The sequence below is a fragment of the Gracilinanus agilis genome, chromosome 3 (genome assembly GCF_016433145.1).
Source record: "Gracilinanus agilis isolate LMUSP501 chromosome 3, AgileGrace, whole genome shotgun sequence".
Classification (NCBI taxonomy): Eukaryota; Metazoa; Chordata; class Mammalia; order Didelphimorphia; family Didelphidae; genus Gracilinanus; species Gracilinanus agilis.
The window spans coordinates 44,033,678-44,059,356 of NC_058132.1; the positions used below are offsets into that span (position 1 = coordinate 44,033,678).

Here is a 25,679-nt window from a genome sequence, read left to right on the forward strand (position 1 = left end):
TACCTATGAGACAATACACCGAAGTACAAGGGTTTAAAAAAAAAAAGAAATAATAACTTTAGCAAAGTTGCAGGATATAAAATAAACCCATATATATCATTCGTATTTCTATATATTTCCAAAAAAGCTCAGCAGCAAGAGTTAGAAAGTGGAACTCCATTTAAAATCACTTTACACAACATAAAATACTTGGGAATCTAATAGCCAAGACAAACACAGGAATTATATAAACACAATCATAAAATACTTTTCACATAAAATTAGATTTAAACATTTGGAAAAACATTAATTGCTCATAGGAAGGTCAATCTAATATAATAAAAATGACAATCCTACCTAAATTAATTTGTTTATTCAGTGCCCTGCCAATCTACCAAAAAACTATTTTATAGAACTAGAAAAAATAATATCAAAATTCATCTGGAAAGGGGGGAGCTGGGTGACTCAGTGGATTGAGAGTCAGACCCAGAGTCCTAGGTTCAAATCTGACCTCAGACACTTCCTAGCTGTGTGACCCTGGGCAAGTCACTTAACCCCCATTGCCTAACCCTTACCACTCTTCTGCCTTAGAACCAATACCCAGTATTGATTCTAAGACAGAAAGTGAGGGTTTAAAAAAAAATTCATCTGGAAAAACAAAAGATCAAGAATATCAAGGGAACTAATGAAAAAAAAATGTGAAGGAAGGTGGCCTAGCAGTACCAGATATTAAACTATACTATACAGTATTAATCATCAAAACAATCTGGTACTGACTGAGAAATAGAAGGGCGGATCAATGGAATAGACTTAGGGTAAACGACCTCAGCACTCTAGTGTTTGATAAACCCAAAGATCCCAGCTTTTGGGACAAGAACTCACTGTTTGATAAAAATTGCTGGGAAAATTGGAAAATAGTATGGGGATAATTAGGTATTAATCAACATCTCACATCATACAAATGGACATATGATTTAACATAAAGAGTGATATTATAAGTAAATTAGGGGAATAGAATAAATAGTTTACCTGTCAGATCTATGTAGAAGGAAAGACTTTATGACCAAACGAGAGAAAGAGAACAAAATGAATAGTTTTGATTATATTAAATTAAAAAGGTTTTGTATAAACAAACCAATGCAACTAAGATGAGAAGGAAAACAGCAAACTGAGAAAGAAATTTTATAATAAATTTCTCAGCTAAAGGGCTCATTTCTCAAATACATAAAGAACTAAGTCAAATTTGTAAGAATCCAAGTCACTCCCCAATTGATAAATGGTCAAAGGATACAAATAGGCAATTTTCAGAAAAAGAAATCAAAGCTCTCAATAATCATATGAAAAAATGTTCTCCATCACTTGATTAGAGAAATGCAAATTGAAACAACTCTGAGGTACTACCTCAGATTGGCCAATATATGACAGTAAAGGAAAACGATAAATGTTGGAGGGATGTAACAAAATTGGGATACTAATGCATTGCTGGTAGAGTTGTGAACTGATCTAACCATTCTGGAGGTCAATCTGGAACTATGCCCAAAGGGATATAAAACTGTGGATACCCTTTGATCCAATAATACCACTACTGGGTCCAAATCCCAAAGAGATTAAAAAAAAATGGGAAAGGACCTGCTGGTACAAAAATATGTGGTGGCAAAGAACTGAAAACTAAAGGGGTGTCCCTCAATTGGGGAATGGCAGAACAAATTGTGATATATGATGGTGATGGAATACTAGTGTGCTCTAAGGAATGATGAACAGAGTGATTTCAGAAAGAGCTGGAAAAAGCTACATGAACTGATGCAGAATGAAATACGCAGAACCAGGAGATCATTATACACAGTAACTGCAATATTGTGGAATGACTAATAGCAATACAATGATCCAGGACAATTTTGAAGGATTTAGGACAAAGAATGCTCTACCTCCAGAGAAAGAATTGTAGAAGAAATGCAGATGAAAACATGCTTTATCACTTGTTTATTTGGGTATATGTTGTGAGGTTTTGGTTCCATAAGATTATTTGCTTCAAAAAATGAATAATATGGAAATTAAAAAAAAATTTAAGTCAGCATCGGTAGAGGGATTTCTACAGAAAGAGTTACTTTCAGTGATGTCTTGTCCTTCTACCCATCCCACATCGAATTCCAGTGACCAGCTAGGAAATCAGGAGGATTTGGGGCTTTCCTTTGGTAGAGAAATTCCTGCTACTTCCTCATGGGAGTGGCAAGCCTAGCCCCACTTCAGCCCCTCTTCTTTCCCGACAGGCAGTGGCCCAGATCTTGCCCTTCCGAGACCAGAACCGTAATGCCCTGGACCGGCTTTGGAACCGGCACCATGTGGACAGGGTGGAGATTGTCATGAAGGAGACAGTGGATGCAGAGGGTGAGTGAGTGGGGGATGGAAAGAGAGAGGGAGGGAATGGGATGAGCACCATTCCTTGGCTCTCCCCCCACTCTGGGCTCTCCTGCTCCTTTAACCCAAGTCTCTCCCTGGTGGCATGTGGAAGACCATGAGCCTGGATGAGTGACTTTGCCAAGAACACTACAGGCTGAGCAAGTCCTTTGGGTCTTTTCTTGGCCAGTTTCTTGTCATTTCAGTCTGTCGGTGATCAGAAGTTGGCAGCTACCAGGGTATCCATGATGTCCAAAGATCTAGAAGTCCCAGTGTTTGGGAGTGGGAGGTGGCAGTAATCTCTGTATTTATGAGAAGATGGAAAGTGTAGGGCTGTGTTGGCAAAGATGTGGCATGTGTGCCCTGGTGGCATGGAGGGGGCTGTTCCATTCCCCCTCTCCACCGTGCCTGAAGACATTTTTTGCATGTCCTGCCCCTCTGTCCAGCAGCCCAATGCGAGCACTTCCTGCCTCCACTCTGTGGGTAATGCAGGGGGCTCAGAGGAGGCATGATGGTGCAGTTTGGGCATGCCATCTCTGAAAGGTTTGCCAATGCTGATATGGGGGAAAGAGGGCTAGATTTGGAGCCAGACAACCCAAATTGAATCCCAGTTCTTCCTCTTAATAGTTTGAGCCAAAGAATCACTGAATTTGATGTTGCTTGGGGGGATCAGCCGCCATCCAGAAGTCATCCGGTAAATCCAGTGTCAAGCACTGTATATGCTCAACACGAGGCTACCCAGCCTCTGCCTGAAGCCCTCCAGTGAGGCAGGAGCCCTCCTTTCCAATGGCAGTCTGGTCTACTTTGGGACAGCTGTATGCGGCTGGAAATCTGTCCTTCCTCCAAGCCTAAATCTTCCTCTTTGCCACTGCCTCTTTCATGCCTAGTTCTCTATCCAGGGCTAAGCAGAAGAACAAGGCTGAATGCTTTCCACAGACCAGCCTTTTGATTCAGTCCAATTCAGTACAATAAACATTCATTTACTGCCATTTGCCATGTGCCAGGTACTGTGCTAAGTGCCGGGGATACAGATAATTAGATTCAATAAACAGTTATTAAGGGCTCAGGTAGGTGGCTCAAGGGATTAAGAAGAGCCAGATCTAGAGACGGGAGGTCCTGGGTTCAAATCTGACCTCAGCTACGAAGTAGCTGTGTGACCGTGGGCAAAATCACTTAACCCCATTGCTTAGCCCTTACCACTCTTATTGGAACCAATACACAGTATTCCATCTAAGTCAGAAGGTAAGGGTTTAAAAAAATTATTATTAAGTGCCTACTGCGTGCCAAGCACTGTACAAAGGACCAGGGATTTTTGTTGTTCAGTCATTTCAGTCTGTCCTACTCTTTCTGACCCCATTTGGGATTTTCTTGCTAAAAATACGATAGAGGTTTGCCATTCTTCTCCAGCTCATTTTTTAAGAAAACTGAAGCCAGCCGGGTTTAATGACTTGCCCAGGGTCACATGGCTAGTAAGTGTCTGAAGCTGCATTTGATTTCAGAAGTGTGAGTCTTCCTAACTTCAGGCCAAGATCTCTAGTGATACAAATAAGGAAAAAGAAATAGTTCTTGCCCTCTAGGAGCTTGCACTTGAAGGGGGGAAGACTGCACTCAAAAGGAAGCTGAAAAGGTTGGGGGAGACCAGGGACCTGGGCTCTGGGGCTATTGAAGTTATCTGGAAGGTTGTACGCCCTAGAGTGGCTGCAGGGAGCATCTCTGAATTCCTAGAGAATTCATCTGGGTGGTGATGAGACCAGCACGGGGCGGAGGGGTAAAAGTGGGGAATCTCCAAGTAGGTGTCCTGTAGACTCAGACTCAGTGAAGCCAAAATGAAACTTCATGATCTTTTCCTTTCAACCTTCACACCTTCCTAGTTTCCCCATTACTGGCACCAGCAGGTACCAGGTTTACAACCGGAGGGTCACCCCCTGCTCCTCTCTCTCTCATCACTCTCCCCCCCTTCCCAAGTCTTATTGATTCCACCTTCTCAATGGCTCTCCTATACACCCCCTTCTCACCCCTCAGACCACCCCACTGGACTCAGACGTCCACCACCTGTTGCCTGAATTCCTCAATTAGCCTCCATTAGAAAGCGGCTCTCCCTGCCTCCTCTTGCCCCATTCTAAGCCATTTTCCATGTAGCTGCCAAGGGAAGTTTCTGAAGGGCAGGACTGGCCAGTCACCCTCATGCTCAATGACTTTCAGTACTCCCTGTCATTTCTAGGATTAAACACAAAATGTACAACCCTCTAGAATCTGGCCTCTGTATTTTTCCAGATTTCTTCCACCTTCCTCCCCTCCACATAGTCTATATAATCCAGTTATACCGGCTGGCCATCTTGGAGTTCCTAACATGACTCTCCATCTTCCATTTCTATGTCTTTGCACCAACTTCCCCCATTCCTGAAATGATCCGCCACCCCCAACCCCACGCCCACCTCTTGGTTTCCTTGGCTTTCCTTCAAGGTTCAGTTCCAATCCCACCTTCTATTTGTCGTTGTGGTTCAATTGTTTCAACTGTGTCTGTTTCTTTTTGACCGCTTTAGGGATTTTCTTGGCAAAGATACTGGTATGGGTTGACATTTTCTTCTCCAGCTTATTTGACAGATGAGGAAACTGAGGCCAACAGAGTTAAGTGACTTACCCAGGGTCTGATAGTTAATAAATATCTGAGGCTGGATTTGAACTCATGAAGATGAGTCTTTCTGATTCTAAGCTCAGTGCACCACTTTCTATAGGAAGTCTTTTCTCTGCTCTACTCTGTGCCCCCCAAACCACCATGGGCTAATCTCCTTTCAGGTGACCTCCATCTATTCTCTTTCTGGTTCCCTAGTCATTTGTTTGCTGACTCACATTCAAATGTCCATCCTTCAAAACAGGAATTTTTTTTTTTTTTGCCTTCCTAGGTATCCCCTGATGCTCAGCATAGTGTCTGGCACATTTGTTCAGGCATTTCCGATTCTTTGTGACCTCAGGGACCATATTGCTCATGAGGTTTTCTTGGCAAAGATACTAGAATGGTTGGCCATTTTCTTCTCCAGTAGATTAAGGCAAACAGAGGCAAAGTGACTTGCTCAGAGTCACACAGCTAGTAAGTGTCTGAGGAGAGATTTAAACTCAGCTCTTCCTGACTCCAGTCCCCACATCTAGCTGCCTCTGTTTGGCATATAAAAATTGCTGAATAAATTTTCATTGACTGACTGACTACCTAACTAGGATTCTCCCATCCTGCCCTTAGAAAGTTGCTTTTTTTTTTTTTTTAAACTCAGATGTTAGACTTTATCTCTGCCTCTGTCTCTCTCTTTTTCTGGATCCCTGACTCTGTCTCTCTTTTTCTAACTGTTACCTTCTGTCTTGGAATGGATACTAAGTGTTAGCTCCAGGGCAGAAGAGTGGTAAGGGTGAGGCAATGGGGGTTAAGTGACTTGCCCAGGGTCATGCAGCTTAGAAGCCTGAGGAATTTTGAGCTTTGAACCCAGGCCCTCCCAACACCAGACCTGGCACTCTCTTCACTGAGCCCCCCAGCTGCCTCACATTTATCTGTCTTGAATTTCATCTTAGTAGACTCATCTCAGCGCCCTAGAAATTGCCCAGGTTTGAACAGTGGTCTCCAAGCTGCATCAGGCCCTTAGTCAGGCAGCCCTCGATGGACCTGCCCTTATTTCTTGGTTTCTTGAAAATTCCTCCCGGCCCCAGCTTTTAGTCCTGCCCCCTCCCCTGGCTAAGTTGGTCCCGTTCCTATTCTCTTGGTGTCCAGTCCAGCTGCCCTTGACAGGCTGCTGTGTGGGTGCTGAAGACTCCCATTTCCTCCCTTCCACAGAGAAGGGCCGTAGTGAGGTTGTGCCAGGCATGTGGGCGCTGCCACCACTGCTGCTGCTCAAGGACAGGCATGGCTACCTCCTCCCCCTGCAGTGATGCTGCAGAGTTTGTCTGCAGCGTTCAGCAGACACAGGGATGGTTCTGGTCCAGCTGCTGCCCTGTTGTTTGCTCAGCCTCTTCTCCCTGAGCAGCCCCTCCTCGCTTGGGGCTCTGCAAAGGGGAGGAGCAGGGGTCTGGGCACTGCTCTCCATGCCAGGAGGCGGCTCTGCATTCTCCTTTTCTGTCTGGGCTCGACCCTCTGCCTTCCTCCATTCTCTTCCCCTGCTGTCCTCCTTCCCCTCTGAGTAATCTTTCATTCTAGGGCTCTGGAAGCCCACGTCTGCAGAGACTGTTTGTAAATGTGCTTTGGGATCACAGGGGAGGGGGAAGAGGGGGCCAGGGAGACCCAGTTTGGGGACTCGGGTTTCATAACAACAGCTCACATTTTTAATAGTCCTTGAAGGCTTTCTAACAATATTGTATATTTTATTACATTTCCAATTTTATAACCGTTACATAACTTTTGAGTGCTTTCAGCTTACATAAAAGGGCTTTCTTTCTCCTAATAATCTCTCTCAGGTAGGCACTGCAAGGAGGGCCATAGACCAGAGGGGAAGGTCTTGGATTTGGGGTACGAGTCCCCCAGTTCAAATTCCACCACTGCCACTTTCTAGCTGAATGGTCTTAAATAAATGGCAAGCTCTCCGGGCCCCTCTTTCTTCATCTGTAAAACAAGGGGATTGGACTTGGCCTCCAATTTCTTTTCTTACTTTTCAGGACTCTGATCCTCATTACGCAAATGAGGAGACATGCTTAGAGCAGTTAAAGGACTCACCTAAGGTCACACAGCTAGTAAATAACAAAGATGCCCGTGCAACCCTTGACCTTGAAATCCAATATCCTCCCTCCCCAACCCCTCACACTCACTATACTCCGTGACCAGTGTTCCAAGGCTGCAGCTCTGTCTCGAGCCCTTTGGTGTGAACCCAAAGCAGGACCTTCCCTTCCTTTGTGGCTTGGATCTGGGGAACCTTTGTGTCCCCTGCGGGCACAGTGGGAAGAAGGGCACATCTGGACTTCCCATCTCTAGGTCTTGTTCTCTACCCACTGAGCCAGCTGGCTGCCCACAGAAAAATAATTTTTAACATTTGCTTTTTAAAAAAATTTGAGTTCCGAATTTTCTCCCTCCCACCCCTGCCTCTCCTTGAGGAGGCAACAATTTGATATAGATTATCCATGTGCAGTCGTTGCATGCATGTTTTTACTGATGGTCCTCCAAAAATAGACTCCTCCCCTCAGGACAGCTGGGTGACTCAGTGGAAAGAAAGCCACACCTGGAGACAGGAGGTCCTGGGCCCAAATCTGGCCTCAGACACTTCCCAGCTGTGTGACCCTGGGCAAGTCACCTAACCCCCATTGCCTAGCCCGTACTACTCTTCTGCCTTGGAACCAATACCCAGTATTGATTCTAAGACAAGGAAAGCATTCAAAAAAATTTATGTATCTGTGTATCTATCTATGTATCTACTTATTTATGTATTTATGTGGCTAGCTATGTATCTATCTACCTATCTCTGCCTCTACGTCTATCAATCTGTTGATCTATCCATCTATCTACCCATCTCTCACCCTCTATCCCTCTATCTGCCTATCTATCTATCTATCCATCCATCCATCCATCCATCCATCTATCTATCTATATATCCCTCTATCCCTTTGTCTATCAATCCCTCTGTCTGCTTATCTGCCTATCTATCCATCTATCTATTATCTATCTGTCTGTCTATCATCTATCTATCTTATCTATCCATCCATCCATCCATTTATCCCTCTGTCTGCCTATCCATCTCTCTATCTGTCTGTCTATCTATCCATCCATCCTTCTTTCTACCTATATCTATCTATCCCTCTATCTGCTCATCTGCCTATCTATCCATCCATCTATCCGTCATCTATCTATCTATCCATCTATCTATCTATCTATCTACCTATCTACATATCTTTCTTTCTATCTATCCCTCTGTTTATCTGCCTATCTGTCTGTCTATCTTTCTATCTATCCATCTCTCTCTTTTTCTATCTATCCATCCATCCATCAATCATTTCTCTCTCTCTGTCTATATATCCGTCCATCCATCTATCTATCTACCTACCTACACACACACACACACACACACACACACACACACACACACACACTCCTTCCCCCTTTTCTCCTGTTGAATTTGATCATATATTGCAGATTCTAAGCTGGAAGTAACCCCCGGGGCCATTTGGTCTTTCCTCTTCATTTAAGAAGGGGAGGAAGCTAAGGCCTAGAGTGGGAGGAGTGATTTACTCAAGTTAATTCACACACACAAAGAATAAGTGATTGAGGCAGGGTTTGAACTCAGCCCTCTGATTCCAAGACTAGTAGTCTTTCCCTTGCCCCAGATTTATAATACCTCCTTCCCCTAATTCTTTAAAATATAACACAAGGGGCAGCTGGGTAGCTCAGTGGATTGAGAGTCAGGCCTAGAGACGGGAGGTTCTAGGTTCAAATCCGGCCTCAGCCACTTCCCAGCTGTGTGACCCTGGGCAAGTCACTTGACCCCCATGGCCCACCCTTACCACTCTTCTACCAAGGAGCCAATACACAGAAGTTAAGGGTTTAAAAATAAATAAATAAAATATAACACAAATGTCACCTCCTACAGGAAGCCCTCCCTGATTGCCTCTGATCAAAGCCTTCCTTCTTTGGATCTCACACAGCCCTTTGCTTACCTACCTCCCTTTCTTCCGTATTTTACTAAGAGTTATTGAGTATTTGGCCAAGTCCTGACTGTTGCTTTATTCGGTTGGGGGAGGGGGTGCAGCCCACATTCCATCCTTCTACAGGCCCTGTAGCTGTGAGAGGAGAGGTCAGCTGTCTGGGTGTATATCTGAACCCCAAGAGGGTAGGCTCTGTGAGAGGGCAGGAACAGTTCTTCCTCCTCCTCCCCTCTCCATCTCAATGTTCTATATTCAGAAGATCCTTTGGGGTCCTCACGGGGTATTTTTTTTTAATTCTTGCCTACTGTAGAATCAATCCTGTGGATTGGTTCCAAGGCAGAAGAGTGGTAAAGGCTGGGCAATGGGGGTTAAGTGACTTGCCCAGGGTCACACAGCTGGGAGGGGTCTGAGGCAAGATGAGATGACCTCTAAGAGTTCCTTCTCACTCTTAACTTGGACCTTGTGGGCTTTGGAATCACTCAGTGAGTGAGTCATCATCGTTATTTTGATCCTTCTGCATAATTGTGTCCTTTGGCTTCTCTGCACCCCCAGCAAACGCCCAAGCACTGGGGACAGGAGCTGGCCTTACCCTGACACCTGGCGTCTCCCTTGGGCATGCTGGAAGGATGTATAGGGAATGGGGTGGAGGCGATGCGGAGTTGTTCAGCCATTTTTCAGTGACGTCAGAATCTTCATAACCCCATTTGGGGTTTCTTGGCAGAGATGCCAGAGTGGTTTGCCATTCCCTTACCTAGTTCATTTTACAGATGAAGAAACTGAGGCAAGCAGAGTAGAGTGACTAGCCCAGGGTCACATAGCTAGTAAATATCTGCGGCTATGTTTGAACTCGGTCTTTTCGACTCCAGTCCTAGCTGTCTTTCCACTGTACCACCTAGCCAGGGAATTGTGGTTATATTATTCAGGAGCTCTTGCAGAAAATCCTCCAGGAAAGGTAATTCTTAAAGACAAAGCCAGCCTTCCAACCCTTGAAGCCGGTTTCCCTCTCTCCTCATTCCTCTCATTTAAATAGGAAGAAACTGAATCCCTGGAAGTGACTTATCCAAGGTCACAGCAGTAAATTCAGAGTTTGCATCTAGGTCTTCAGATTCTCCAATCCATCATTCTATCCACCATACCATTACTATCTACCTAGTCCAATAAGACATAAATGTCATATATTCTAAAATTATCTTAGCTGATAGCATCATAGATTTAGAGCCATAAGGGATCTCAGCATTGGCTGGTGGAAGATTTCCTTATTTGGACCCAGAAGACCTGGGTTCAAATCCAAACTTTGCTGCTCAGAACCATGTGCTAATGGCCCATAGGTGCTTCTTTCTAGCCTCTAGAATGAGGGATTCAACTAGATGACCCCTGAAGCATCCCCTTCAGCTCTCCATCTATGATTCCATAATCTAAGTCCGGTGCTTTTATTTCACAGATAGGATGTGGCTAACCTTAACCAGAAAAGTTAAGTGACTTGCTTAGAGTCACACAGATAGTGGCAGAGCTGGGATTTGAACCCAGGTCATCCTTTGACTCAAATCCAGCAAGACATAAGGTACGGTATATTCATGGATGTTTACGTAGTCCTTTAAAATTTGCAAAGCTCTTTTCTAGTGTAAAATTAAAGTTAATATCCAATAATTCCAAGAATTATATTTTATAAGATTTATTAGCAATCACTTGAAGTAGAGGAAATAAAAAGACAAAAGTAAAGCCTGAGTAAAGAGAAGTTTTTTTCCCCAACAGCATTAGTGGGAGAAGAAAGAGAGAGAGAGACACAGAGAGAGAGACAGAGAGAGAGAAAGAGAGAGAGAGACAGTCAGAGAGAGACACAGAGACAGAAAGAGAGAGAGAGAAGAGACAGACAGACAGACAGAGAAAGAGAGAGAGAGGAAGAGAGAGAGACAGAAAAAGAGAGAGAGAGACAGACAGACAGACAGACAGAGAAAGAGAGAGAGAGAGAGAGAGAGAGAGAGAGAGAGAGAGAGAGAGAGAGANGAGAGAGAGAGAGAGAGAGAGAGAGAGAGAGAGAGAGAGAGAGAGAGAGAGAGAGGAAGGGGGGGGCGTTACAGAAACTTTATCTCTAAAATGTAAGGATATAACGGGAGGATGAAAAGGGATTCTGGGAAACAGAGTCCTGGGGTACAAAATTTTAATTACGCACCTGATATATTATATCATTTGAGCTTCATAATAGCCATGTTGGATAAGTACTCCAGGAATCACTTCCCCCATTGTACAGATGAGGAGGGTAACACATAATAATAGCTCCCAGGGATGTTCTATTAAGTGTCAGAAGTGGGATTTAAACCCAGGTCCTGACGGCATTGCCACGCTTCCTCTTGGAAGGAAGGAATGTAATAGAAAGAGCCCTGAATTCAAAGGTTCAGATCTCAGCTCTATTGCTTATTAGCTACATGACTTTGGGCAAGTCAGCTTCCTCTCAGTGGGCCTCAGTTTCTTCTTATGTGAAATGGGAAGATTGGACTAGACGGCTCCTGATGTCTCTTCCAGCTCTAATGCTATGACTCTTAGGGATAAGAACTAGATCCATGATTTTCACTTGTAGGAGGAATTCCCAGATTAGAAAACTCCCTCTACCAATTTCTGGTTGGCATTTTCCCTGTAACATATGGTGTTAGTGGGAGTATAATATTTAGAATATAGTATATGTGTACACATATATTTGCACATGTATGTATGTATGTATGTGTGAAAGTGAGATAGAGTGTTAGACTTGGAGTCAGAAGACCTGAATTAGAATCCTGCCTCAGTAACGTACTGGCTATGTAATCCTGGACAAGTCACTTAACCTTTATTTGCGTCAGTTTTCTCATCTGTAAAATGGGGATAATAATTGTACCCACTTATAGGGCCAAATGAGACAAAGAAGGCTGAGCTTTGTAAACCTGAACATGCTCTAGAAACACCAGATGTTAACCTTATCATAGGTCCAGAGCTGGAAAAGACCCCCTTGATGTCATATTGTTGAACTCCCGAGTCTCTCTCTTGGGTCCTGATCCCAAATCCCCACTACCAATGCAAGTTGGTACCTTCTTTGAAGCTGAAAAGTTGAGCAGCTAAGTGGTGTAGTGGATAGAGCACTGGGCCAGGAGACAAGAGGTCCTGTGTTGAAATCTGATCTCAGACACTTCCTAACTGTGTGACCTTGGGCAAGTCATTTCACTTTGTTTGTCTTTGTTTCATCATCTATAAAATGAGCTGGAAAAGGAAATGGCCAGCTGTCTTTGCCAAGAAAATTCCAAATGGCGTCATGAAGAATTGGACAGGACTGAAATGATCAAATAACAACAATAAAAAGAAATCTAAGAATCTCAGTGACTATTGTATAGCCAAGAGCATAGTGAGAGGTCACGTGAGTTGCCCAGAGTCACAGATCCAGTGTGTGTCAAAGGCAGGACTTGAACTCAGAACTTTCTGGCTTCGAATCTGACTTGCTGACTTTCTCTCCACCATACTATATGTTGTCTATGATTGTTGTTGTTTTTTCTTGAGCCATTAAACTTCTGAGGGGTGGGTTATGCTTTGATAGCCTCAAGTGGGCTCCATCCAGGCTACCATGTTTGCTGACAACCTTAGAGCTGGCAGCTGCCTGGGAAAGGCCCCTGGATCACATTTCCCTACCAAATGCCTTCTTCTGGCCATCCTCCCTTTAGGAGTTCATCCCTTCTACCGAAGCAAGTTGGTATTTTTTTTCAAACTGAAGAGTCTGACAACTAGGTGGTACAGTGGATAGAGCCTTGAGCCTGGAGTGAGGAAGACCCGAGTTCAAATCTATGTGACCCTGGGCAAGTCACTTCACCTCATTTACCTCCATTTCATCATCTACAAAATGACCTGACTTATAGCCAGCCTATAAATAAGGAGACCCAAATTAGTGTTTTTTTTTTACTTTTTTTTTTATTTTAAACCCTTAACTTCTGTGTATTGACTTATAGGTGGAAGAGTGGTAAGGGTAGGCAATGGGGGTCAAGTGACTTGCCCAGGGTCACACAGCTGGGAAGTGTCTGAGGCCAGATTTGAACCTAGGACCTCCCGTCTCTAGGCTTGGCTCTCAATCCACTGAGCTACCCAGCTGCCCCCCCAAATTAGTGTTTTTATTAAAGAGTTTTATTGGGACAGCTAGTAGCTTGGTGGATAGAGCCAGGCCTAGAGTCTGGAGATCTTGGATTCAAATCTGGCCTCAGACACTTGCTGTGTAACCTTGGGCAAGTCACTTAACCTCCTTTGCTTAGCCCTTACCGCTCTTCAGCTTTGGAACTCATACTTGGTACTGATTCTAAACCAAAAGGTAAGGGTTAAAAAAAAAAGTTTTATCGATGAATTTTCTTCTTAGAACATAGCGGTCTCCAAGTAAATGCACGGTCAAATGCCATCCTCACCCCTGATCAAATTAATTCTCCCTTGTAACAAAGAGAATCGAGCAAAATTAACACAGGAATATTCCAGCATTCTACATCTAACTCCCTAATTCCCTATGGAAAGGAGAGGGGTGCTTCCTCCTGCCTTCTTAGGGACCAAGACTAATCTCCAGTTACTCTGCATTTGGCTTCACCTTTCAGTTTTCTTCATTGCATATAAGTAATTGTTTGCCAGGCTCTGCTCTCTTCCTTCTTCATCAGTTCATACTGGTCTTCTCATACTTCCCTGAATTCCTCCTATTTGTTATTTCATAGGATCACCCAACTGGTCCATATCCCTCATTTTACAAATGGTTGGATGGAAAGAATGGAGGGAGGGAAGGAAAAGAGGTAGTAAGGAAGGAAGAGTTGAGAAAGGAAGGAAGGAAAAGAGGGAGAAAGGAAGAGAGAAAAAGGAGGGATGAAGGAATGAAGGATTGAAGGAGGAAAGAGGGAAGGGAGAAAGGGAAGTAAGGAAGGAGGGAAGGAAAGAAGAAGAGGAGACAGAAGGAAAAGAGAGATAAGAGAGAAAGAAGGAGAGAGGAAGAAAGGAAGGAAGGAGGGAAGGATTGAGGGAGGAAAGAAAGAAGAATTGAAGGAGGAAAGATAGAGGGGAGAAAGGGAGGGAAAGAAAAAGGAAAGGAAGGAAGGAGGGAAGGATTGAGGGAGGAAAGAAAGAAGAATTGAATGAGGAAAGATAGAGGGGAGAAAGGGAAGGAAGGAAGGAAGGAAGGAAGGAAGGAAGGAAAGGAGAGAGAGAAGGAAAGAAAAAAGAGAGAAGGAAGGAAAGGTGAGAGAGAGAGAAGGAAAGAAAAGAGAAAGGGAGAAAGGAAGGAGGGAAGGATTGAGGAAGGAAGGAAAAGAGGAAAGAAAGAAGGAAAGAGGAGAGGGAGGAAGAAAGAAAAAAATTAAGCAGCTACTGTGCTAAGCACCATGCACTTTACAAATATTATCTTAATTGATCACAACAATTCAGGGAACTGAGGCAGACAAAGGTGAAGTGTCTTGCTTAGGATCATACAGCTTGTGAGTATCTGAGGCTGGATTTGAATGATGAGGAAACTACATGATGAGGAGGCCTACAAAGGTGCAGTGATTTGTCCTCGGTTCCATAAGTAGTTAAGTAACAGTGCTGGGAATTGCCCTCGGGCTCTTTGATTCCAGACTCCCTACTCTTTCCACTGCTCCAGCTTTCCTACCAGACAATAATATTCCATTATGTTCACGTATCACAATTTGTTCAGCTGTTGTTCAATCAATACACTCCCACTTTAGCTCCAGAAGCTTAGTTAGCACAAAAAGTGCTGCCATGAGTATTTTGGCAAATATAAGGCCTGCCTTTGAGCTTTTTGGGCATATGCCCAGTGGCGGAATGTCGGGGTATCAGAAATTCTTCTTTTTTTTTTTTTCCCTGCTGCTCTATGACTTCTGGTGCCCATTTTCCTTGTTTGAAAGAACACAGCTCCAGTGAAGTATGGAAGTATTCCGCCATCTTGGCTGGCAAAGGGAGGGACTAACTATTGCCTTTCTGTCCAGGGATCTGGCCTGAAATCCAATCATGCCTTCTCAAGCTGGCTTAGTCTTATCTATGTGCTCCCATAAGTCCTTCCCAAGGTCCTCACGTCCTTATATGGGTACACAATAATTAATCCATCATTCTTCTTCCTCATTCTTACTATGGAATTGGCCTGATGTTTTGTCTTCTAGTTTTATTTATAGCACCCCCACTCTCCCCACCCCTCCCAAATACCCCAACATACCAGGATTGATAGGATTGAGTTCATAGGACTTTGGAGCTAGAAGAGCTTGATCTTGGAGGCAGCCATTTCAATTTACAATTGAGGGAAACTGAAGCAAACAGGGTTAAGTGACTTGCCTAGGGTCACAGAGTTAATAAGTGTCTGAGATCGGATTTGAACTCAGGTCTTCCTGACTCCAGGCTCAGTACTCCATCCTCTGAGCCACCCAGCTGCCCAAGTATTTAATATAGTGCCTAGCAAACAGTAAGCACTTAATAAATTCTCCTTCATTCGCCATATGCTGCTTCTCTTGTCACCATGTTGGTCAAGAGACAAGAATCTCACATTAAGATAGTTAGGCGTGTGCTTATAGATGTTCAAAAAGTTGCATGAGGGGGCAGCTGGGTAGCTCAGTGGAGTGAGAGCCAGGCCTAGAGACAGGAGGTCCTAGGTTCAAACCCGGCCTCAGCCACTTCCCAGCTGTGTGACCCTGGGCAAGTCACTTGACCCCCATTGCCCACCCTTACCAATCTTCCACCTATGAGACAATACACCGAAGTTCAAGGGTGTAAAAAAAAAAAAAAAAAAAGTTGCATGATTCTTTGCATCTATCCTCAGTCCCTTGTAAGGTGGCCATGATCACCACTGCAGGAATGGAAGGGACAGGGCCATTTTGTATTTTTCCTTTGCTTCATGGGTTGCCATAGCCAAATCTCTGTGTCATCCTTTATTCCAGTTATATTCTGGGACACAATTTTTAAAAATCTCTGGCTTTGGAGTAAGAGGACTTGAATTCAAATCTCACTCTTGCAGTTTACTACTTGTGTTACAGAGTCATGGAACCTCCCCAGATCTCAGTTTCCTCATCTGTAAAATAAGAGGAAGGGTGTGGACTCCGTAGCCTTTGACAGGGCCCTTCCTACTTCTAGAGAAATATTCCTATGACGATGCCCCACATAATAATAGCTAGCATTTATAGAGTGCTTTAAAGTTTGTAAAGAGCTTTACAGATATTTTTTTCATTTAAACTTAACAACCTGGGGGGGGAGGGGGAGTACTATTATGATCCCTATTTTACAACTGAGAAAATGAAGGCAAACAGAAGTTAAGTGTCTTGTCTAGGTTCATACATCTAAGAAGTGTGTGAGGCTGGATTTGAACTCAGGTCTTCCTAACTCTAGGCTCCATACTTTTCCCAAAGTGCCATCTGGCTGCCACTAGCTAATCGTTTGCTTTATCTTGTCTTTGTAGTTCTACAACTTCTCTTGACATCATCCACTTCTCTTCCCAGCTGCCATATTGGTTCAGGCCCTCATCACCCTCTCCTGAACTATGGCAATATATTGGTGCCTCTCTGCAGCTGCCTTTCCTGTATGAAGTCTCTCCTCTCTTCCCTCTCCAGTCTACCCTCCACAAAGCCCTCTAATGGATTTTCTAAACGCATGTGTCACTTCACGCCCTCAAGGAACCCCAGTGGCTCCCTCTTCCACCTAGGATCCATCATGAACTCCATGATTTGGCATTTAAAACTTCCCTGGCTTCCTTTAAGCCCCAACTTCTGCAGAAAGTTTCCTCCAACCCCTCTTAATCCAGAAACCTTCCCTCTGGCTATTCCTTCCACTTTCCTCCATATCTAGCTTGCTTTAACATAGCTGTCTGTTTATTATCTCCTCCATGAGATTGTGAACTCCACAAGGGCAGGCACCATCTTTTGCCACTTTCTGCATCCCTAGAGCTTAGCACAGGGGCACATAGTAGGCACTTAATTAATGTTTATTGACTGCCTGATTGTCTTCATCACTTGGCCCCATCCTACCTTTCTAGTCTTATTATTCATCATTGTCTTCCATATTCTTTGTGGTCCAGCCCAATCAGCCATCTTAAGATACTTCATCTCCCACCTCCCTGCCTTTGTAATGGCTCTCTCCAGGTATGCCTGGAATGCCCTCCCTCATCACCTCTGCCTCTTGGAATCACCAGTCGCCTTCAAGTCCTAACTCAAGCACAACTTTCTACATCAAGTTATTCTTCCTCTTCCTCTTCATCTTTTTCCCCCGTACTCCCTCTTCTTATATGCTTTGTCTGTGTTGTACAAACACTTACTTGGATGCATGTTGTCTTTCTTATTAGAATGGAAGCTTCTTGAGGGCAGAGGCTGTTTAGCATTTGTTTTTGCAGAGCACCTAGTGAGTGAATACTTAATGGTTGTTGATTGAATGAACCATGGTGGCTGCCACTTGGAACTCCTCTAAGTGCTCATCCAGTTTTTGATTTAAGCTCTCTGGGGATGGGGAGCTCACTACCTCCCAAAGCAGTACCTTTCATTTGAGAGCAGTTCAAGTTACTTGCATCCTACCTAAATTTGCGTCCCATTCATTATTACACTGAAAGCTCTGCCTTCTGAGCAAACGGCTCTCTTCCAGGTGATCAATTTTCAGACAAGTGAAAGCATGCTCAGGTCCTTGCTAAGTCTTCCCCTCTCTAGGCTGAATCTGCCCTGTTGGGTCCTCACAGGGCATGGCGTCGAAGCCTTCCACATTCTTGCTGTACCATCTTCCTCAAACTTATCTCTGCCCATATCTAAAAAAGTTATCTAAAAGTTCACACCCAGACCAGAACGAAATACTCCAGCTGTCATGGGACCAGGCTAGAGGACAGAGGGCCCGTCATCTCCTTTAGTCCTGGAAATTATGCCTCTCTGTTCAAATCCTAGGCAGCTAGGTGGTGCAGTGGATAGAGAGCCTGACTGGAGTCGGGAAGACCTGAGTTCAAATCTGGCCTCAGAGTGTTTGACCCTGGGCAAGTCACTTTACCCTGCTTGCCTCAGTTTTCTCATCTGTAAAATGAACTGGTGAAGGAAATGGCAAACCATTCTAGGATCTTTGCTGAGAAAACTACAAATGGGATCAAAAGAATTGGACACGACTGAAAAATGACAACAACAGTAACCTCATTTTGTAGACAAGAATGATCTGAGTTCAAATCTGGCCTCAGATTCTAGGACAGGAAGGGTATGAAAAAGCAAAAGAAGATGGGTTAGAGTTTAGGTTAGCTGAACTTCTGTAGATTCATTGAGAAGTACAGCCCAGAGATACCAATAAGCTGACTCTTTGGGGTGGGGGGGTTATTTCCAGTGGCTAGTTTTAACTCCTTTTATGTCTTAAAGTCAAAAGACCCAAAATGGGGCCAAAGGAGGTCCCAGCTGGTGTAGTGATTGTTTAAACCATTTTCTTACAAAGGTTAATGCCTTTTTTTGAGTCTTTCCTGGCTCTATTGGCAGTAGATCTCGTTCCCAGGAGGTAAGCAGCCTTTGTAATGGAGATCCTCAAGGGACAGGATTCTTACTTTCTGGGATGATTAAAATTCTTTGGAGACCTTATCATCATTTATAATTATTTATTAAACAATAAAAAGCAGGCCAGAGACAGAGAAGGCACTCAGCTCCCTTAGCCGCCTCCCCCAGGAATCCTAAGCCTGACCTCACACCTAGCCAAATCACTGAACCCTGTTTGCCTCGGTTTCTTCATACATAAGATGAACTGGAAAAGGAAATGGTAAACCCTCCAGTATCTTTGCCAAGAAAACCCCAAATGGGGTCACAGGGAACCAGATATGACTAAAAATTGATTGGGTTGTTCAAATCCTGGCTCTGCTGATTAATTTTTTGATCATTGACAAGTCAGTTAACCTCACTGGGCCTCAGTTTCTTGAAGCAGAGGTAACAAATACTCCTGGGGATGACAAATACTTCCCAGGGTTGTTGTGAGGCTTAAATCAGAGAGTTTATGTACAGTATTTTATAGAGTGTGGTACAGTGAATAGTATGCCACAACTAGAGTCCAGGGCCTGGGTTGCATTCACTCCCTCTGCTTAATCACTTATCAGCTTTGAGATCTTAGGCAAATCACTCAGACCCTTCCAAGCCAGTGTCCTCATCTGTAAAATAAGGAGGTTGGTTCTGTGATCTCACCTCCATGGGTCTCAGTTTCTTCATCTGTAAAATAAGGATATTGGTATGATGATAATATACGGTAATATATTGATATGTTATATATAGACACGACACATAACATATGATAATAATAAATGATCATTTATATTCAGATAATGAAATTTCAGATCTTAATTCATTGTGCTGTGGGAGGACCATCTGTGACCTCACCTTTGTGGCCTCAGTTTCTTCATCTGTAAAATGAGGATAATGGTATTTCAGATAATGAAATTTCAGATCCTAATTCATGGTGTTGTGGGAGGACTGTCCTTACCTAGTTCAGAAGAGTGCTCACCTAAGGAATAATTACCAGGCTAGAATAGATCTTAGAAAATAAAGAAATCTATTAGGAGAATGGCCAGGAAGCAGAGGGAAGGTGGAAGCTGCCTTGGTGAGGGACAGGGGGTTCAGGATTTCTATATCTTTGAGAAAAAGAGACCATGGCACCAGAAAGAAAGGGGAGAGGGTGTGACAGAGACAAACAAGGAGGATTCAGTGACATTATTATGCTAGGTGCCATAGAATCTGGGGTCCAAATAAAGGGATACACTATTTGGAACATATTTATGAAGGTTCATATCCATGCTCAAGCCCTCATCATAGAAGTAGGCAAAACACACTTCTATGAGAATCTGGTGTTTATACAGTTGTCTCTTTAATTGTACCAAGGTCCACTTTCTACTGCCATGTGCATTCCTGGGGTCAGAGGCCAGGCTGTTTATCACATATCCTTTAGGGCTCAGGGGTCTCCAGGGTCCCACATCTCCCACAATGGGGTCATTTCTTTTAAACTCACTTTCCATCTTAGAATCACTATTGGGTACTGGTTCCAAGGCAGAAGAGTGGTAAGGGCTAGGCAATGGGGGTTAAGTGACTTGCCCAGGGTCACACAACTAGGAAGTATCTGAGGTTGGACTTGAACTCAGGGACAATAAGCCTTCCTGATTCTAAAATAACTCCGCAGAATCGATGCTAAAAGTGGCAAAAACAGACAGGAGTCAGGAGTGAAGCTGAACAGCAAGGGACAACTAAGGATGAGGATTTGACTTCTCTGGCCTTAGTCCCAGCCACCATAGGCCCTGGAGGCAGGAACAGAGGAAAAAAGAGTGAATCAACAAGGCAGCCTCCTGGGAGCAGGAGGTAACCTCACCTTGTTTGCTGAACCCTGGAGCTTGCATCTTTGAGGATACTATTGGAATCCATGGCAGAGTGCCCTGAGAGCAGCTATGTCAGCTACTGTGTTGGCTCCTGAGACCCCTGCTGGCTCACAGCTGGGGATCGAAGAAGGAGACAACACCAAGTCAATGAGTGCCAGGTCCTAAGGGCAGGAATTCAAAACCTGCTAACAATGGGGGATTTTGGAGGATTAAGGAATATGGAAAGGAGTGAGGAAGGAGCACATTTTGTCAAAAAATTGGGGCTTATCAGGTGTGGTCAGCAGAAGAGTAGAGTCCCTGACTGCTGCCACAGGTGGAGGTAGCCTCTCAGCTTGTAATTTCAGGGGCAGAACTTCCCTTAGTCTCTGGCTGGAAGACCTGAACTCCATCACAGACCAGAGTTTGAACAGGAGACCTGGGAGCACATCAGACCCTGGACTGTAAAACCTGGAATAACTAACTAGGACCCAGGGGGGAAAAAAACACCATAAAAGATCCTGAAACCTGAGGTAGCATATCCCAATATAATAGGAACCCTGAGACTCTAGCAAAAAAAGTCAATAATTAAGCTTATTGGCCAGGCTGCTCAAATTAAAAGAATAAAAAAGTAAAAATGAGCAGCAAAGAAAGAAAGAACTCAACTAGTGATAGCTATTATGGGGACAGAGAAGATCTTGGCTCAAACTCAGAGGACAGTGAAATAAAAGCATCTACTTCAAAAACAGAAAAGAAATATAATAAATGGCCACAAGCTCAAAAAAAAACTTTTGGAAGACCTTTAAAAAGACCTCAAAAAACAAGTGAGAGAGGTTGAGGAAAAATTAGAAAAAAATAAGAGCAATGCAAGAAAATCCATAAAATTGTGAAAGATCATCCAAGTGGAAAAAGAGATTCACAAAACTCATGGAAGAAAATAATGTATTAAATACTAGAAGTGGACAAGGATAAGCTAACAAATTCTCTGCTCCAGTCAGGCCTGTCTCCTCATGGTTCCCTTAGCTTTGCCATGCTTACCTGTACCCCTGGGCCTCTGCTTGAGGTCTTTCTCCCATTGGCAATAATAGAAATAATGATCACAGTTCATGTTTCTATATTGTTTCATAGTTTTCAATGCTCTTTTGTTTGTATTGTTCATTCGAGCCTCACAACAACCCGGTGAGGGTAGGTGCTATTATCACTCCCAATTTACAGATGAAGAACTTGAGGCTCCAAGGCTTACATGACTTACCCAGGCTCACATGGCTAGTAAGTGTTGGAAGAGGGATTCAAATCAGGTCACTCCTGATTCCAGATCTTACCCATTTTACAGTGTTATATATATAATATATTAATAATATGTAATATAACATATGATATACTTATATACAATATATTAATAATATATAATAGAATATAGTATATGCCTATATAATATATTAATAATATGTAATATAACACACTATATACTTATATATAATATATTAATAATATATAACAGAATATATTATATGCCTATATAATATATTAACAATACATAATAATATAATATATAAAATTAGCTATTATCAATTATTATTATTACTGTATACAATGTACTATGTGGGGGCCTGGAGAAGATAGAAGGTTTAGTTGGCACCTAGGAGCCTGCCCTTTGTTGGGCATAAAACATAAACACGAGTAGCTGTAACGTGGGCCAGAGAGATAAGAAACAATGTAAGATTCCAAGGAGGAGAGGCAACTAAGTAGAATGGCGGATAGAATGCCAGACCTGGAGTTGGGAGAATCTGGATTCAAATCTGACTTCAGACATTTCCTAGCAGTGTGACCCTGGGCGAACCATTAACCTTAATTGCCTCTCCCTTTAGAATTAATACTCAGATAGAATTCTGGTATGGATTAGAAAAAAAGATTCAAGGTAGGTCATCGATTACTGGTGGTGGTGGGGTGAGTTCAGGGTAGCTTCCTGGAGGGGTTATCTTTTAAGTTGGACTTTTTGAGTGACAAAAGGAAGAAATAAAGCAGATGAAAGAGGGACCATTTTAAGCTTAGTTATCAGAGTGGTCAAAAGCTCAGAGGTGGGAAACCATGAATTTAAGGTTTAGATTTCAGTTCGATTGGAGTTTGGAACAACAGTAGTGGAATCTGGGCAGGTGTGGGAAATAAATGCTAAAAAAAGTAATTTGGTGTTATACTGGGGAGTCTTGCATATCAGGTTCAAGTGTTTGAACTTGACTCAGAGACATTGGAGGGCCTTGGCCAGGTCCCTCCCCTTCTTCATCCAGCCCAATCCCTCCCGCCATCTTGCCACATCATGCCAATTCACTCTCTACTCCTTCCTTTCCTCAGGTCGCATCAGCTTTTATGAGGAATATGGAGTCATTCGAGATGTCATCCAGAACCACCTGACCGAAATCCTCATGTATGTAGCCATGGAGCTCCCCCGAAACCTCAGCAACCCAGAGGAGCTGCTTCGGTGCAAGTTGCAGACCTTTCGGGCTCTTCGGAGTCTGGAGAAAGGGAACACTGTCCTGGGGCAGTACCAGGCTTACGGGGGGCAGGTCCAGAAGGAGCTGCAGAAGCCTGCTGGGTATATGAGCCTGACACCAACCTTTGCAGGTAGGTTCCTTGGTTGTGCTAGAGCCAGAGGGTCCTCGGTGGAAATCAGGGGTGCTTTGGACCAGGAACCAAGGAACCTTGGGTCGAGTGTTGTCTCTCTGTGAATCATTGGACAAATCCAAGTATCCCAGCCATTAAGCTAAAAGGGACCCTATTGGCCATCTCATTTTACAGATGAGGAAACTGAGGCTCAGAGATGTCCTAGGATAATAGATGTCACGATAGTAGGGATTTTTGGAGTCTTCTCGTTTTTACAGATAATGAAATCGAGGCCCAGAGATGTCCTAGGATGTCCTAGCTATTAAGATGGAAGGAACCTTAGGAGACCTTTTAATTTTTACAAATAGGAAAACTCCTGAGGTCCAGTGAGGTTAAGTGATTTTCTTAAAGCCACATAGTTAGAATAATGAGAATATGAACCCAGGTCCTCTGATTCCAAAACTTTTTTTGTTATGCCTCTCACTTGACACCTTGGGGTTCCATCAGAAATATACAGAGATTTCACTGGATGGTCCTAGAAGTATTTTCTGTCCCTCTCTTTTTTTTCCTTTAAAGCATGGTAAGGCTTATTTCTTTAATATTTTTTTATCAATTAACAAGCATTTATTTTCTCTCCCTCCTATGTACCACCTAGTTGGTAAGAAAAGAAAAACCAAACTCTTATAACACAAATACAGATTCAAACAAAACACATTCCTGCTCTGGTCATCAAAAAAATATGTCTCTTTCTGCATCTTGAATCCATCATTTCTCTGTCAGAAGGTGGGTAGCAGGTCTTGGTCTTCTGCTCATTGGTCTTCTTCAATTGCAATTGGTCATAGTATTGATCAGAATTCTTAGTTTTCTCAGCTGTAAAATGGGTGAATAATAGCACCTCCCTCATGGGGTTGTTGTAAGGGCCAAATGAAAGCCTTTGTAAAGCATTTTGTAATCCTAAAATACTATATTAATTTTTATTCTTGGTGATATTGTAATCATTAAGTCTTTTAACGTTACTTGTCTTTGCAATGCTATTGTTATTGATAAATTGTCCTCCTGGTTCTGCTCCCTCCACTTTGCATCAGTTCATAAAGACTTCTCATGTTTCTCTAAATCCATCTTTTTCATATAGAAGGTATTTCTGCTTCTGTAGAGCTGGCTCTTCAATCCAGAGACCATTCAGATATGACTATCAGTGACGGTCCAGGGGGATTTTCATGAGGACTCAATGGGACGTGTGAAATTCCTCTGGGATGCCTTTACCACTGACCTAGAGAGCCATGTTACTAGTTGGCTTTTTTTCTGGGCAGAGAACGTCATTGGTGGCACTCTTCCCGCACTGGCCTGATGAGGATGGCCTGAGACCAGCTGCATATCCCTGTAGATCCTTGGCCTGGTGGCCAGGAACCTTCTCACTTCCCAGGGGTTAGTGGGATGGGGTGGCTGGCATTCCTTTGTTTGGAACCTTCTAAGCCCTACCTGGTCACACTGTCTGGTTGTTAGCTATGAGCTTCCCAGCCAGACCAGGCAGTTCTCCTAGTGTCTAGTGATCAGCACATCGAATAAGGGCAGCTGCTGTTATAGTCCAGAAAGCCAGTGGCCATCTGTCCCATGTAAGCCACTTCCCTCCCCCTAACCCATAGCCCTTCTTGCCTACCTCAGGTAAGTACTAAGGACCCATCATAGTGTAGCAGGAAAAAGATCCATGATCTCCCACTGTATGACCTTGGGCAAGTCATTTTTCTGGGTATTTGTTTCTTCAGTTTCTTCAGAAAGGGGGTTCAATAAATGGTAAGCCCTTTTAGCTCTGATCTATGAGTCTACAATCCAAGTTGGGTCTCTGGGCTTGGTGTCAAGAGGGACCTGGGTTCTGATCTTACCTCTGACACTTAACTCTATAGCCTTGAGCAAATCTCCCTCCCTGAGCCTCAGTTTAAAGATGATGATGAGAATGAGGATGTTAATGACAGCTAACATTTATATAGTGCTTTAAGGTTTGCAGAACACATTTTATACCTGTTACCTCATTTTTCTTTATAATATCGAATAGATAGAAACAACATTTATTAAGCACCTACTATGTGCCAGGTAGTGCTAGGGATATAAATATAAGCTGGCAAAACAGCCTGGACCCTCTAGAAACCTAATAGAAGAAACAACAATTCTGTCTATAAAAGTAGAATGAACAGAAATAAAAGAAATATGTAGGAATGTATGCAAAGTCATTAAATACAAGGTCCTTTGGGAGGGAGAAGATGAGCAGTTGGGAGGACCAAGAAAGGAAATCTTCATGCAGAAGGTGGTGCTTGAACTGACTGTGTGAGTCTGGCTAAGTGACTCAACTTCCCTGTGTACCTAGAAGACTCTCAGGGACTGCAAGTCACTAACCTGTCACCAATCTGCATTGGCAGAAGGAGTTTCCCTACTGGGAGTGCCCTCTGGCAGTATAATGACAAGCCCATTTCTGAAGCAAAACCCCCTCTCCTCTGTATGGTACAGGTTTTATTATCTCCTTTTTACAGAAGAGGAAACTAAGTCTCAGAGAAGTTAATTGACTTGTTGAAGGCCAGTGTCTGAAGCCAGATCTGAACCCAGATTTTCCTTTCTCCAAGTTCAGTGTGTGAGGCTGCCAATGGATTCCTTCACTGAAGAAAGAAAGGAAAGGGGGAGAGAGCAAGACAGAAACAGAGAAACAGAGTCAGGGAGACACAGAGATGGGGGAAGGGAAAAAGAAAGAGAAAGGAAGAAAAAGAAAGGAAGGAAGGAAGGAAGGAAGGAAGGAAGGAAGGAAGGAAGGAAGGAAGGAAGGAAG

At 43.4% G+C, this 25,679-nt stretch overlaps 1 protein-coding gene across 1 annotated transcript in view; it reads left to right on the forward strand.

Moving 5' to 3' along the window:
• H6PD (hexose-6-phosphate dehydrogenase/glucose 1-dehydrogenase) overlaps window positions 1–25,679 on the forward strand; it is an 87,581-nt gene that overhangs the window by 14,137 nt on the left and 47,765 nt on the right. The window contains exons 3-4 of the mRNA XM_044668666.1: window positions 2,247–2,364; window positions 22,619–22,888. Of these exons, the coding sequence (XP_044524601.1) occupies window positions 2,247–2,364; window positions 22,619–22,888 (388 nt within the window). The remainder of the gene's footprint in view (window positions 1–2,246; window positions 2,365–22,618; window positions 22,889–25,679) is intronic.